The sequence below is a fragment of the Mauremys reevesii genome, linkage group 1 (genome assembly GCF_016161935.1).
Source record: "Mauremys reevesii isolate NIE-2019 linkage group 1, ASM1616193v1, whole genome shotgun sequence".
In the NCBI taxonomy this organism is placed as follows: Eukaryota; Metazoa; Chordata; order Testudines; family Geoemydidae; genus Mauremys; species Mauremys reevesii.
In genome coordinates this window covers 120,230,035-120,246,322 of record NC_052623.1, presented here as the reverse complement: position 1 = coordinate 120,246,322, position 16,288 = coordinate 120,230,035, and the positions used below count along the sequence as shown (strand labels likewise).

The window sequence follows — 16,288 nt, the reverse complement described above, 5'->3', positions numbered from 1 at the left end:
AGGACTGTGATCCGTTGTTTTCCATGTGCTCTGAAGGTAGGACAATAAGTAATGGGCTTAATCTGCAGCAAGGGAGATTTAGGTTAGGTGTTAGGGAAAAGTTCCTAAATATAAGGGTAGTTGAGGTCTGGAATAGGCTTCAAAGGGATGTTGTGGAATCCCCATCATTGGAGGTTTTTAAAAACAGGTTAGACAAATGTGTGTCAGGGATGGTTTACATAAACATCCTACCTCAGTGCAGGGGACTGGACTTGATGACTTCTAAAGGTCCTTTCAAGCCCTATTTCTGTGATAAGTAACCGTTTCCTTTCCCAGCTGGATAGTAACACATTTCCTGCTAATGAAGCAGAGATACTGAGCGGCAAGAGAATGTTGCCTTAAAAATAAACCAGCACTTATGATTTCTCTTTTCTTTAATGCTTATGGGATGTCCACAGCATCACCATCTGCCTCATCAGCACCATGTACATTGCATTATTGTCCCCTTAACAGTAACATTTTCATTCTGTGCCCTGATAACTGACAAGTATTTAAAATATAGTTAACTATTGTACAGTATACAGTAAATTGAGCCTTGTAAGATACTTTTAATGTGTGTACAGTTATGTTTAGTTAAAGCATGTAGTGCCTAGGAATTAATCTAGCTTTCAGTAGTGCGAAAGATGTAAGACAGGCATGCACATGTTTTAGAATCAGCATACCGTAAATCTGTTAGTTTCTAAATCAAATATTGGAAATCTCTAAGGGTGCTATGAACAGAGGGAAGTTGGTTTTTAGTGCTTGGACAAGTAGAAAATATTTTAATGTTAAATGTTTTCATTTGAGTTTGCTTTGGGTAACGGTATCCAGCCCCTCAGGAAGCTGAGGCACAGATGTGCATGCAAAACCAATAGCTGTTCCTGAGCCTTGTAAATACATGGAAACTGCGGCGAGAGACGGATGTGATGGTGTGATCAGTTTAACTCTTTAGCACTAGGCTTGTTGAGCAATGCTGTTAATTGAGAAAATCCAGATGCTCAGCATCAAATTACAGTGAATAAATCAGCCATTGAAGATGAGCTAACTAATATGAGACATATTCCATCTACAGTAGGCACTCGCTATAACACCCATAGCAATAGTGAACCTTGGGCTATAGCAAACATGGTCCCTGGATTCCACCTCCAGCCCTGCCCACTGTGGTGGAAGTGCTGAGAGCTCCTCCTGCCTCAGGGCTGCGGGGGAAGGGCCTGGCAGCTCCTCCAGCCCAGGGATACGGTGGGGTGCTGCAGTGCACTCCTCCCTGGGGCTGAAGGAGCTCTCTTCCCCCACCACAGCCCCATGCTGGAGGAGCTGTTTCTCCTCCTTTCACTATAACCAACCCCTGGCTATACTGAAAAAATGACTTGGATCCCCGGGGGTTCATTATAGCAAGGGGGTACTATATGTCATAATAGAGACGTTTGGTTTGGATCCACTCTCCATGTGGAGACGTTAAACGTTGTCTTTGTGTGACATGAGCATTGTACTGAACATCACAGCGCCCATACCCTGAGCTCTTTTGCTGCTGTACACAAGTGAGAGTTTTTTTGCTTAATACTGGCTTTGTCCTTATGTTTCTTTTGCAGCTTGTTATGGAATTTTGTGGTGCAGGCTCTATCACAGACCTTGTGAAGAACACAAAAGGGAACACTCTAAAAGAAGACTGGATAGCGTATATCTCCAGAGAGATTCTCAGGGTGAGGAGGATAGTCTATTGTGTCTGGAAAAAATATAATCCTATTTCTGTACTAACACAGGTGCAGCCTAAGAATGATGTCTAGGTTGAGCTTCTACGAATAAAAGCCTCAAATCGCTGCTGTGAAGTATAATGGCAATCTTGCTGAAAAGTGGAGAACTGTGTCATGGGAAACCAGTTTAGAGTTTGAGAACCATTTTCCATATCGCTGTAGCCCACTGACTAACTAACTATAACACCTCAATACCAACAATGACATAGTAAAAAATGAGATTTACGCTGACACTTTCAGAAGTGTTCAGTACTGGCGTTACCTCCGTTCCTCTTGAAGCCAGTGGGAGTTGAGAGAGGCCAATATTGCATGCCTTTGAAAATCCTACTCTTAATGTTTACACATGAATCCGTTCCGAAATCACATGTAAGGCAGAATGCAAACTGGTGTGTTCAATTAGGCACCTCTATTACTGGAGTACAGTACTAAGTAATTGTACTTTTTTGAAAGATGGCCGCCATCTACAGTAGTTTGAAAAATGGAGATTTTTGGTTCGTTACTTTTCAAGTCTAATTTCCAGCTGGTACAAGTGAATAGTGTCTCTTGATTTGGCATTTGATTGCTATGCTGAGTAAAACTGGTCCAGCTTTCCATGGTTAATTTAAAAAGCAAAAACCCTCCCAACCTTATTACCCTGAGTACAGTATGTGAATAGAATTGCTCCAGTAATAATCCCTGTAGTTAAGGGAATTATGTTAAAGAAAAGCATAAGTGGTCCTTACGTAAATCAGTGCTTCTGGAATCCACATTTGTCCATTGTGCATTTGTACACTGCTAGCAGAGTGATTTTTGGGGAGATGAGGGAGCAAAAGAAGAATCTTGGCTTCCTGCCCTAACTCTGAGCGATGGTGCAAAGTGCTGCTGTTGGGCATTTGGGCCCATTTTTTATTTTTGTTTACTAGCAAATAGGAATGTGGGTGATATGAATACCCGATGGCAGCTCTATTTTAGTCACATGGATAACTGACTTCAGTATTGTAACATTTAGCTTGACCAGTGTTAAAGTTACATTTGATCTGCAACACTTATGAGACTGTATGTAAATTCTTTCTGAAGTGCGACATACAATATTCTGCACATTCTAGGTCCCCATCAGGTAAAGATGTGAAGCCACATTCAGTGTATAATAAAGAGAAGGAAAGTTAGATGGGCTAGAGGGCTAAAGATTTGTGCAAGTGAAAACCTAGGGGAACATATGCCAAGTGGTGGTGGGGCAACTGTTCAAAATTTGAATTGAAAGAAGTAACTAGTCTTTGACCTTTCTCTGTCCTCTTATTCCATCCCAAACACACATGGACTTTTTCATATGATTAGATGTAAAGAGGTGAGAACACATGACTATCTCCCTGGCTGGTGCAGTGTGGCATGAGGCTTTGCAAATTGTTGTGCTAAGCCAGGGCAACCAGAAGCCTTAATTTCCACAGGAAATAAATTTAACCTTAGTGTTAATGCCCAGCAGATGATGTCAAGGACATTAAACGTTCATAGCATTAGCTCGTAACCTCTGCAAGGAGGAGTTCCAAACTGTACTGTTTGTCATACTTACTAACGGTTTAAAAAAAGACGAGCCAAACTGGTCAATGAGTGTTTAATGAAGAACATGTGTTAGAAAAGACTGTTTTACAGCAACTTACTGCTCTTTTAACCTTCTGTAACTGTAAAGTTAAAAAAAAAATTAAAAATATGTGAGGGGAGCATGAGCAAGCAAGATGATGCCACTAGAGAGTATAATTTTCCAAACTGATGCTGGAGAGAAACCAAAATCAAATCAGTTGCTGAGACGTTTGTTCGTTGCTCCACAAATTGCAGTAAACAGTAAAATACCACATACATCGTCCTCCTCCCCTCCACAGGACTTGTGCAGTGTGATGCTTTGGGGCATGCATCCAGGTGCTGTATCCACAAAAAGCACCATCTGCCAGTAGGTTTCGTTTCCTTTGGACAGTATAATGCTCTTTTTTCAGTGTGGTGTGTTTTGAAGGGGAATGATCAGAGATCAGATTTATGGAGGCTAAACAACAGAACTGTAACTTTGCAAGTGTGCTGTTGTCTGTTGCCAGTATCCTTTTATCCCCAAACATAAATTGTGTACCCCCTTTTCTTTTTGTGAGATATCTCACATTAAAATATAGGTGGGTTGGTTCATTTCCCACGCTACATTCTTGTTCTTCTAAGGGTGACTCTGTGTGTGACTGAACTCCAATTTCATTGCATTGAAACTTCATGTAATCCAAAATTCCCTAAAAGCTACAGCTAAAAAGCATTTGTTGGACTTTATTTGTGTACAGTATGTGCACAACCTGAGGCCTTCCTCCCTGCTAGCTTATGAAAATGTAGGCGGGTGACACGCTGCTAGAAGTCTACTGTGGATCATGTTTCATGCATTCAGGACAGGATCCCAAGAGCCACAGGAGAACAGTGTGGGCTCTTTTTAAAACAGCTCCCAGAGTAACTAATTAAGTATGTTGTCTGTGTCAACTCACACTTTTTATGAGACTGTTGCTGCAAAGCTAAGAGCCTAAACCTAGATGTCTTCCTTTTCTAAATGAAGGGATTGGCTCATCTTCATGCCCACCATGTGATTCACCGGGACATCAAAGGGCAGAATGTATTGTTAACAGAAAATGCAGAGGTGAAGCTTGGTAAGTAGGCAAGCATGTTTACTTCCTGGTTCATGTATGTTTTTTGCATGTTCCCTAACTTTATTTGACCTCTTAGGAGTGTGGCATGCTCTTTAGTACAGTACTATATCCTGTGTCATTGCTGCAGTCTGAGTCAGGACACTGGCCTTATTCCCTCCCCGTCTGTCAAGGAATGCAGGGATTCTTGCGGTTGTTGCTGGAAATTGTTGGCTCTCATATCAATATCAGTGGGTAGATCACTCCATGTCCTTCACTTATTCTTTGTATGACTCTACAGGTCAGCTTAGAGCCAGAATTGGTTCTGCTTCCATTGAATTTGGGCTTAGAAGCCAATGGCACAAAATTAGGACGTGGTGGGTATCTTTCTGTATCTGCGTTCAGTTCAAGAAGTCCTGGCTGCTCAGGCTCCAGATCCAAACATCTATGTAATGTGTACAGCACTCACAACTGGTCTGAGGCAAAACGTCTAAGTTGGTTCCAGCCCTGGAATGCCTGTTTGGAACATTTGAATCCTGGCCACTTCTGTTCTAGACAGAGGAGTTCACATGAGATTTGTTCTTTTATCCCTGTCCCCAACCACTTACAAATTAATTTCTCAACATGTACTGTGTAGTTAGTGGTTTATACATATTGAGGTTTAACTACATGTTTGTTTTGATACTCGTCCTCCAGGCTCCACATGGGTGGGATGCTTCCATGCTGATTTATTTTGCCTTTTTCAGTTACTACACATTTTAATGTTGTGCGTTTATTGTACTGTAAGGTTGTCACCTTTCTTTTGGTGAAATATAGACCCAAGTTAAGGACCTCCCGCCCAGCACACACCTTCCTTTTAGATAGAACTCTGAAAGATACCTTGTCTGCTGGGATAAAAGTGTTCCGGGGAGCTACCCATTTCTTGGTCTTCTAAGCAGGACACAGCAGCTCCTATACTGTTGGTTTAATAGGGCTTGTCTACACAGGTTTTGCACTGATTTAACTAAATTGGTAGAAAAACAAATTTAGTTAAATGAGTTCACACCTAATAGCACTGTTTCTCAAACTGGGGCTGCCGCTTGTGTAGGGAAAGCCCCTGGCGGGCTGGGCTGGTTTGTTTACCTGCCCTGTCTGCAGGTCCAGCCGATGGCGGCTCCCACTGGCCGTGGTTTGCTGCTCCAGGCCAATTGGAACTGCTGGAAGCGGCAGCCAGTACGTCCCTCGGCCCGCACCACTTTCAGGAGCCCCCATTGGCCTGGAGCAGCGAACCGCGGCCAGTGGGAGACGCAATCAGCTGGACCTGCAGACGGGGAAGGTAAACAAACCGGCCCAGCCCGCCAGGGGCTTTCCCTACACAAGCGGCGACCCCAGTTTGGGAAACAGTGCCTAATACGGATGCAGTCACACTATATGAAGGGGTTTGTATCTATATAGTTTGGTGCATTAAATTTACACCTACCAAAACAGTTAAACCAGTATAACCATGTCTGTGCAAGGGCAGTTGCATCAATTTAATAAAATTGTTTTTCTACCAATTTAATTAATCAGTAACTGCAAAAGCTGTGTGTAGATGAGCCCCGAATTAGTACCTTTTGAACTGCGCTCCGCATTTGCTTCCCACTGTGCCTCATTCACATGTATTAGGACAGGAAGCAGTCCCTGTGAGCAGTACTTGATTTTTTCTCCTGAATTTTGGGCAGAGAGAGTGAAGGACCAAATGGTGGCCGAGCTGACCTGGTGGTGCTGCCACATCATGAGAGCATCTGTGGAAAGCAGGGTCGCTCTGGATAAGCCAAGACACCCTGTCTCATGATTAGTGGAGATAGCAAGTCTCCCTCTGCCCCTAAGACAATATGTTTGCATCCGTTTTCTCTGCTATGGGAAGGGAGCTCCACAGATAATGGGAAGACTGCACTGGCAGCCCAGTGAGAGGTCCTGAAGAGCTGCTTGTATTTTGCTCTTTCTCCTGATTTTCGTGGTCTGATGCCTGAGGACTGTGGCAAGTCTGAGTATTAACCTTAATGGTTTCTCCTGAACATGAATCTTCCACTTGGGTTTATTTTCCAAATTATCTTAGAGAAGTAATCACAGCATGTTTTTCCCCCCTCTTATTTTATTTTAATCTTTATTCCACCCACAGTGGATTTTGGTGTTAGTGCCCAGCTGGACAGGACGGTCGGCAGGAGAAACACATTTATTGGAACCCCATACTGGATGGCTCCAGAAGTTATTGCCTGTGATGAAAATCCAGATGCTACTTATGATTACAGAGTAAGAAAGTCCTGTTCACACAGTAATAATATAGTGATACCTAGTGTCTAATAAACATGAGTGAAGGCAGCTCTTATATTTGTCTCTTACTTTGTCTCTGTGTATGGTTGTGAGAGTGATTTCTTGTAAAGGTAAATCTGTATAACATGAGTACAAAGAACAGATCGTTACTAGATGATCATAATTAATAACACTGTATTTGTAACTTGTACTGCAGTAGCTTCTAAGAACCTCAGTCAGGGACAGGGATCCCCTTGTGCTAGGCACAGTACAAAATGGTGTAGAAAGAGTCTAACAAGAAATTTTGTTGTTTTTCGATTTCTATGAATATCTTAGCATTTTAATTTGTTTAATATATCCTGCTTATTGTGGTAATGTCAAAACAATACATTTTAACATTTGCCTTAAATAGAGCCCCCATCTGAAATGCATCTTTTTGCCAGAATAGAAGAGTTAAGTTACAATGTAATGCAGAAGGAGCTGGTTAAAGCATGCACTGTCCTGGTTTGAGAGATCATCTGAATGTTAATCACTGTGGCTGGGCACAGCTCTCCACTTTTGTCTTCCTGCACAAATGGTTTTACCACCTCTGGTTTGTAACCCACATCATGTATTTTATTTTTGTTATATCAGCCAGCCAACACCCCTTTACAGTCCCATGCAGCAATTCTATTTAAAGGGACATACAATCATCATCCCCTTTTGCCAGACAGAAGAGAGCTCTCTACACAGAGGTCTCCCATTACGTTAGCCTTGCTGGCCTTTCTCTCTCTCTCTCTCTCTCTTGCACTTCCTTCTTGTGCTTCTTTTCTACACTTACAGTTAATGGGCTAATTATCTCCTTAGTTCTCCCCAGCTGAGCCTGAACTAGTAACTAGTCAGTCCTTCCCTCATTCAAGCCCCCTCCTGGAGTGGGGGGAACTAATTGGATTTACAGTGACCAGAGTGGTGGTTCAGCTGCTTGTTCTCAGCACTCTGTCACAATCACATAGAAGATTTAGCCATCAAACAATATATTTCTCCAAAAATTAATTGGACACAACTGGTCCTGCACTGAGCTACAAGCATCAAATCTAACCTCCCTAAAAGTAAAATTGGCTTGATGGTATTTATACCAAATTTTGTTTTTGTTTTTGCTACATCTTCTAAAGCTAAATTCCTTTATAGAAGCTTTCTGGAAATCTCCTAAGTACCTTTTAGCTTGTTTCAGGGAGCCACAAGAGAGGGAATAAAATATGAAATGTGTTTTTAATCTTTACTCAGACTAATGCATCTCTCCAACCTTAAAAACTAAGAGAGGTAGCTAGGAAATGTGAAAGTCTGTGATTATAGTTACATCAAGAGCACTGGAGCTAGTGCGTTGGGGTTGATACTCGTGTTAGATATATGAATGTCCATGGTTGATGATATGCACACCTGAACATCTAGCTAGGATTGAGCCCATTTGTCTTGACTAATAACTTTACATATTCCTTGCCCTGATTGAGATCTGTGGAAAAAATTTAATCCCTTTCAGGGTGGAGTTGATAAGACATAAGGGTGAAGGTTAAAGTAAGATAACAGACCTCAATAGATAGAAATTATTCTGAGGGGGAGAAAACCCCCAAACTAATCTACATGTTTAATAATTAAAGGGGATCAAATGTAAAGGAATTCCATGGGGCATACAAACCTGTGATTTATGCTCATGTCTCTTAAAACACTCCCTTATTGCTCCTGATGTGAAGTGGAGGTACTTCACATTGAGAGATCTCAATATCCTCCTACTACATATTCTATTTCTTAGAAAATTAGTGTTTTACAGGCTTACTTTAATCATTGCAACTGATGGGTTGAGCCAGAACAAACTGGTGCCTGGTTGGGAAGCTTCTGGGGCCTGAAAATGCAGTTGTTCCATTGCTTGGAGCTAATGGTGAGCACAGAGAAGAGTTTGTTCACCCATTCCAGTATGTCTTCCCATATTCTAAAAGGATTATCAACCTGGAAGCTCTGAGCACTATTTTCCTCAATGGTAGTTCTCTTCTCCACATGCTGAATGGGGGTGATATTGTCTCCTGTCAGGACCTACTGTAGCCCCTTGAGCTCAATTCCATTCCAGGACTCTTCAGCAGTTCCTTATTTTTGGTGTTCCTATGGTGGAAGAGAATCTCTAAACCATAGTTCTGATTCAGCAGGGAATGCAATTATCCTGTGGTCCTATAGAAGCAGCAAAGAATCCTGTGGCACCTTATAACAGAGTTTGTTTTGCAGCATGAGCTTCGTCGGGCAAAATACCCACTCTTTGATGCAAAAGGTGTGGAAATACTGCTTCAAGAAAGTTCATGCTGCAAAAGCTCGCTCTGCAAAAAACTCTATAGGATTTAAGGGCTTCTGCTCAGAACCAGACTTACACCACCAGACCCTGATACCTTGACCTGTGGTCCTAGTGGCTATCCAATGCTAATATCCTGAAAGATTTCCATTCCAGGATCCCCCTTGTATAATGACACAAATAATACAAGACTGCTGGGATGAGGTGCTCACTCTGGCCACCAGTGGTCCATGGAACAGTAGCTTCTTACTTTTATTGAGCGCATGGCCGGTTGCCTGTGTCTCCTGGCATTAGCAATTCATGCTGCTAAGACATGTTCTAATTTTATTGAGCAATGTAAAGGTAGAGGTTTGGCTGAACTGACAATAAGCAGTGATGGGCTCAATTTTTAAAAAAAATCCCTACATAAAAATACTGTTAGACTATCAACAGCAGAAAAGAGTTTTTAAAATCTAATTTTTAGAACTATTTTATATAAGGTTTGTATTTCTGATAATTAACACATCTGAAAACTGACTTCTTGGTTTCACTTTTGTTTCTAATCTATGCATTTTCAGGGTCTCATATGCTAGGAGAGGGCTTCAATGTTTGGATTGCAAATATTACCGGGGAATGTTCACCTCTTACAATAACTATATCCAGGGAAATATAATTATTTTTTACAGAACTTAACTTTTGGGCAATTATGACCTAATTATGTCTTGAAATGTCCTAATATGAAAGTGTTTGTATACTATTAAGAAATTATGTGTGCAGAATTGTATGTGTGTTTAGATAACACAGATGCTATATGGCATCATATTTGGCATTTTATATTAGGGCTAAAAGAGGAAAAGCCATTTTTAAAATGTTGTTTAAATACCCTTGGTAGCTGGTTTTAGTTTCTTACCTGCAGTTCATTAGTAGATGCCATTATGTAGTATGACAGTGAGAAAGCGTACCTACTAACATATGGTCTCTTTCTTTGCAGAGTGACCTTTGGTCATGTGGCATTACGGCCATTGAGATGGCAGAAGGAGCTCCCCGTAAGTGATATGTGTGCTTTTTCCTAAGGGGCTCATTAAGACAGAAACATATACTTATGAGTTGCTGGTCGTAATTCAAACCCAGTTTTGAGGTTTCTGAAAATGCATTGATGGTGTATCTGTACTCCTTGGTTTTTCCTGCACCATAAATATAAAATCCTATAAATGGCAACTCTCTTGATAAAGATACTACTACAGTGTGAAAGCATTACTTTCACAGCGATTGTAATTGTAGTAGTGTAATAGCAATGACAGGACTATTTGGAAGTCATTGGGTCTGTAAACTTCCTGACCATGAGATATATTGGGCTTTGGAATTGTGTCCACAGGGAAGTGGTGGAAGCCCTATTGCTTGGGATATTTAAAACCAGACTGGGATTAAAAAATGCTAAAAGTGTACTGGCTTGAAAAATCTTGCTCTGTCAGGGAGATAGACTGCATGACTTAGTAGGCCCTTTCTATCTCTGATTTACATGAGTCTGTGTAATGGTAACATTCTTTTTGAACTCTGAGACTTATCTATTTAAATCTCCTCTTATGAATTGTTTTAGTTTTCATTGGACAGAGTAGAAGACTCTTGGAAGACAGTGGTTTAAATTATAGATTTAGCTTTAACACTGTCAGGGAAGAACTTTTAAAAGCAGACTATCTGAGTATATTCAGCTGTCAAGTCTGATGATTTTTGAGGGTAAAATTAAAAACTAAAAATGCCTAACTTTTCCATGGTGCTTTTTTCTCCTTCACGTCCTCTGTGAAGATTAACAAAGCATGAAGCTGACAGCAGCAAGGGGAGCAAAACACAAGAACTGAATTACAAAAAAAGAAAAATTGCTTATCAATTTTTTTTTAAGTAACTATTTTATTTGTAAAACTGCAAATTGTCTTTTTTCCTACCACCCCATTCAGACATTCAGGGGTGTTGACTTTTGTCTAGCCTCAAAATGGTAGCTTCATTGTAGCCCATGCTTACAACTCTGATTTTTAAATCTAACGTACAGCTGAATGTTCTTATCACATTCATGTTTTAAGAGATTGGATGGGTTTTTCTCATAATTGCACATTTGCACGGGTCCAAATCTACAGAGGCTTCTCTCAGGATGAATCAACTAGCACAAAGCTAACAGCATTAGAACCACTATTTCGCTATTAGTTTGCATGTAACCGTAGTTCTTTAGGTTTCTTAAACCACTTTTTGGTTCAGATCATGTGCATTTTTTTTGCTCTTCATCCAGTGCTAGTCCCTATTGTATTCCACTGAGGGTTTATACATGTGCATTGTGTCTGGAGCCAGAGGTTTTGGTAGTACCAGCTTCTGTTGGTCCGTGCATATGCCCTTGGCTCACCTCATGGTTTTGTCTGACGTGACAAAGGGAGGGGCAGACGGATCACGTCCCCAGTTTCTTCTTACTGCTGCATGGTCTGGGTTGGAATTATTAGTGTCCTCTTGCATGTGACACGCCTTAAAAATATACAATTGAACATAGTTTTTAGAGTAGTTTACTGTTTCTATTGTTTTTGTATTAGTTTTTAGTAGTTTGTTAGTTTTAGGAGTAGAATTAGGGTTCTTTCTGGGGAGTTTTGTTCCGCGTGGACCCTCCCACCCATACCTACATGTGGGTACTGGACTATGCTGAAAACCTCAGTCTTTAAAATCTGTGCCTCCTGCCTGCATTCCTACTCGGTCTGCGACAAACATCAACATTGCCTCTACTGCTTGGGAGAAGCTCACATTGCATCCAGGTACAGTATCTGCCAGTGCTTCCCCAGCCATACCTGAGAAGGTTGGGCTCTCTGCCTCCGGAAGCCCCTCATAGAAGTCGCCATGAAACCTCATTCAGACCCTGTCTGGGTAGCCTCCACTGTACATCGGCCTGAGGCTGCCAGGAGTGCGCCTCCAGCTACGGAATCTGAAGTCAGCACTGGTGGTACCACCGCTATGGACCATGCGCCAGGGTCTAGCTGAGAGGTAAGGAAGCATGTGGTACTCTCTTCCCTTCAGTGTCAGATGGACCCGCGACAGGTTTGTGTGGGGGTCCTCTTTCTCCCATCTTCTCTGGACAGAGCGATCATCACAGACGCATCCCTCATAGGATGGGGAGTGCACACAGATCACATGACACAGAGAACGTGGGACCCCTTGGGAATCCAGGATGCACATCAATATTCCAGAACGCCGGCCTGTAAGGAAGGCATGCCAAGTATTTCTCCCATCCATCCATCCCCATTGTATTCTTACCATGTCGGACACCACTACCACTTTTTACCACATCAACAAACAAGGGAGCACAAAATCAACTTCTCTCTGTATGGAGGTGATCAACCTCTGGAATTGGTGCATCACCCACCAGATCCTATTATCTGCAGCCTACCTCCCAGGGACTCAGAATATGATTGCAGATTCTCCCTCAGCAGACAATTTGTGGGAACTCCATGACACCATAGTATGCAATATCTTCGACCAATAGGGGATTCTGACCAGGGACCTCTTCAACTCTGCAGTCAACAACAAATGCAGCACTTACTGCTCCAGGGGGGTAGTGGTCCCTTCTCTCAAGATGATGCGCTCATACTCTGCTGGTCGGACCAGATTAACTATGCCTTCTCCCCTCTACAACTCCTGCCACGAGTACTCCACAAGATCAGACAGGTCAGAGCAACGGTCATCTTGATTTTCCCATGCTGGCCCAGACAGTTCTGGTTTCCCAACCTACTCCACATGTCAGCTGGTCCCCACTTTCTCCAAGCTATTGAGGCAACACCACAACAGGATCAGATACACGGATGCTTCACCTCAGGGTGTGGTATTTAGATGGGCATCTAATCTAGAACAGGTGTGCTCATGAGAGGTGCAAAACATCCCCTTGAGCAGCAGGAAATAGTCCACTAGGTGTTCCTACCAGGCCAAGTGGAACCACTTCACCCCCTGGGCCCAGCAGAAGGGGCTTTCCCCAGAAGAGGTGCTGATTCCCCTATTTTTGGATTACCTCCTGCCCTTGAAGGCTTTGCATCTCTCCCTCACGATACATCTAGCGGCAGTTAGTGCCTTCCACCCTGCCATGGAGGGACCCTTTGTATTTACACACCCGTTGACTGCTAGGTTTCAGAAAGGCCTCATCGCAACCATCGCACCCTACAGCCTATTGCTCCCTAGTGGGACCTTAACCTCGTTCTGTTGGCACTAATGAAACAGCCCTTTGAGCTGCTGGCTTCATGTTCCATGTCCCTCCTTTCCATGAAAGTTGCCTTCCTTGCAGCTGTCTCTTCGGCAAGAAGGGTAGGTGAGCATGGGGCCATAATGGCAGACCCTCCTTTCACCACTTTCCATTAGGATAAAGTGTATCTGAACCTACATCCCAAATTTCTGTCAAAGGTCATATCCAAGTTTCATCTCAACCAGCCCATCCACTTACTGCTCTCTTTCTGAAGCCTTATGCCTCAGAAAAGGAACCACAACTTCATACCTTCAACATCCATCGGGCCTTGGCCTTCTACCTGCAGAGGACAAGAACGATCAGGAAATCTCCTAGATTGTTTATTACTATAGTTCAGAGAGTTAAGGAACAGCCAATCTCCACACAGAGAATATCTAAATTAATTTTGGGGTGCATTCCACTGTGCTATCAGCTGTCAGGATTGCCTCCTCCCCCCGGGGTGAGGGCCCCTTCCATGAGAGCCCAGGCTTTGACCACGGCCACCCGCTCAGATGTGCTGGTTCAGGACATACATAGGGTGGCCATGTGGAGTTCAGTACATACCTTCTGTACGCATTACGCTTGGGTGCAAGACTCTGCTATGGACGCCTTATTTGGCATGGCTGTCCTCCACTCAGCTGTTCCATCCTCATCCTCACACCCTCTTCTGATGTCAATACTGCTTGTTAATCGCCCTCAGTGGAATACAAATAGGGGCTATCACACGAAGAAGAAGAGGAGGTTACTTACCTGTAATTGGAGTCTCTTCAAGATGTGTGGTCCCTATCTCTATTCCACTTCCTGGCCTCCTTCCCCTCTGCTGCGGAACCATTGGATTTGTGGGGGAGAAGGAACTGGAGACATGGTCGGTCCACCCCACCTTTTATCACCTTGGATGAAACCATGAGGTGAGCCAAGGGCACACGGGTGGACCAACAGACATTACTACTTTCAAAATCTCTGGGTCTGGATGCATGATGGAATACAGTGGAATACAGATAGGAACCATATATCTCCAGTTACAAGTAAGCAACCTCCTCTTGTTTTAATTAAATCTCTGTCACTGGGCTCTGTAAGCCTGTGTGTGCATTTCACCTGATTGGACTTGGTAATTGATATTACTTCATGCTAAACGGTTGGGTTCAGATTGGCCCCTCTTACAGAAGAACTCACAATGGGGTCTGTTGGGGGAGGAAATGAGTCATAATGAACCCCTCACCGGTATCCTCTCTGGTCATTCCTTTAGGTTTGCACTCCCTGCAGGATAGTTTTAGAGAGCCATTGCCAAGCATGGGAGATTAGGGCCATCTGCACAGAGTCCTTTGCCCCCTACCATCTCTAGCCTTCAGCACCTCCTTTTCCCCTTCACTCATTGGCAGTGATGTTGAGCTGAAGTTGAGATAACAGGATGTCCTCCTTTGCCACGGGGCCCCCTTGCTCCTGGCCTCATTTTGGCCCCCAACCTGCTATGTCTCTACCCCTGCCACCTTTATGGATCCTGACACTACAGAGAGCCCTTGTGTTTGGAGAACAGTGTGGGGACGGTGCTGCAGAGGAGGCTGACTCTCCTTTCCATGAGGGAGATGGAGATCTCTGCACAGAGGGTCCCCATCATGTTTGGATCTGAGGGGATCATCTAGGCCTTTATATTTGGCTGCATTGAACTCAGAGTTAGGGGCAGAACTTTTGTATTAACTTTTGCATTTCAGTTTAATTCTGCTTAATGTCATTCCCGTGTCCATCACGTGTAGGGGTTGATGGTGGGGAAATGTCTATGAAAATGAAATAATTCTGAAGTGAAGACAGTGAAAATGCAGAATCATGAGAAGTGGAAAAACAACTGAACAAAATTTTATTTTTTTCCAGCCCTCTGTGACATGCATCCAATGAGGGCGCTGTTTCTTATACCCAGAAACCCTCCTCCACGGCTAAAATCCAAGAAATGGTATATATAAGCTACTGTGTTTTCTGTAGTCTGTTTCATGTTTCCTTTACAACATAGCACTTTCTTATCTTTTATTTCATGGGATGCTTTTTTGTTACCATTTCCATGAACTGTAAAATAATTTAGGCTGGCTAAAATCAATCTTTTATTATCTTCTGCACTATTAAATCAAAGCACAAAATGAGATGTGCATTGATTATTTTGTAGCTCTTTTTTTTTTCAGCAAAATTTTGTCTTTTGAATCATGAGACAAAAAATGAGCTGTTCTGTTGACAGAGCAGCATCATATTAAGGTGACAAATTATACCACAGCTCAAAGACTAGACTTCTGCTGCATTCCTAATATGCAATATCTTTTCTAAGATACAGTATTATAAAGAAACAGGACAGCGCCATTGACTTCTAGATGCTGAGTTGAAAGGAACTATTAAAATTAATGAAGGCTTTTACTATAATTATTGCAAACGATTGAAATTGTTCCTCTTGCCAGCTGGGAATAATCCCTTAACAATATGGGATTTTCCTCCCCATTATTAGACACAACTGATTTGTATGAAGCAATAATTTTCACTAGAATGAGGGTTTATGTAGGTTGAACATAACCTTAAAATTGTCAATGAAAGCCTCAGCATTAAGAAAAGTAATGCTTCACTGTGCTTTCTTCTTAAGTGAAGGAAAAGTGTGTGTGTGTGTGTGTGTGTGTGTGTGTGTGTGTTTCATACAAGAAATATGCCCTCAGTGAATGGAAATTGTATGACTATGAGGTTGAATGGTAGAGACCTGTCAAAAAAATAAATTAGTAAAGTGGTGTGACCAGTTACACCGATCTATAAATAACATAATTAACTCTGTTGACTTGGTGCACTGGATCATTGTTTGGAATGCTGGAATGACTTTCTCATACAGTAATTACTATTGGAGCATCTGTGTGAGTGTGTTTATTTTAAATAATTTTTTATAAAACATGGAGTTTATGAAGTCATACCTATTCATAGAGTTTTGAAAAAGGATGAAGAAATGCTTGTTTTAAATGTAAGCATTATCTGTAGTGTTTATGACCACAACATTGCAGCATTTTGCTAGTGCATAAGAATCAGAATGTTAAACTGGCTAAAAACAGCAGTGGTACTGATAGTGTTTTTACTTAGCGAGGTGAAT

At 42.3% G+C, this 16,288-nt stretch overlaps 1 protein-coding gene across 11 annotated transcripts in view; it reads left to right on the top strand.

Moving 5' to 3' along the window:
• The window catches only part of MAP4K4 (mitogen-activated protein kinase kinase kinase kinase 4), a 237,996-nt gene that overhangs the window by 150,663 nt on the left and 71,045 nt on the right, over window positions 1-16,288 (top strand). For all 11 annotated transcript variants that reach the window (XM_039531327.1, XM_039531333.1, XM_039531317.1 and 8 more), the window contains exons 5-9: window positions 1,608-1,718; window positions 4,321-4,411; window positions 6,528-6,658; window positions 9,940-9,994; window positions 15,052-15,130. In XM_039531327.1, coding sequence (XP_039387261.1) covers window positions 1,608-1,718; window positions 4,321-4,411; window positions 6,528-6,658; window positions 9,940-9,994; window positions 15,052-15,130 — 467 coding nt within the window. The remainder of the gene's footprint in view (window positions 1-1,607; window positions 1,719-4,320; window positions 4,412-6,527; window positions 6,659-9,939; window positions 9,995-15,051; window positions 15,131-16,288) is intronic.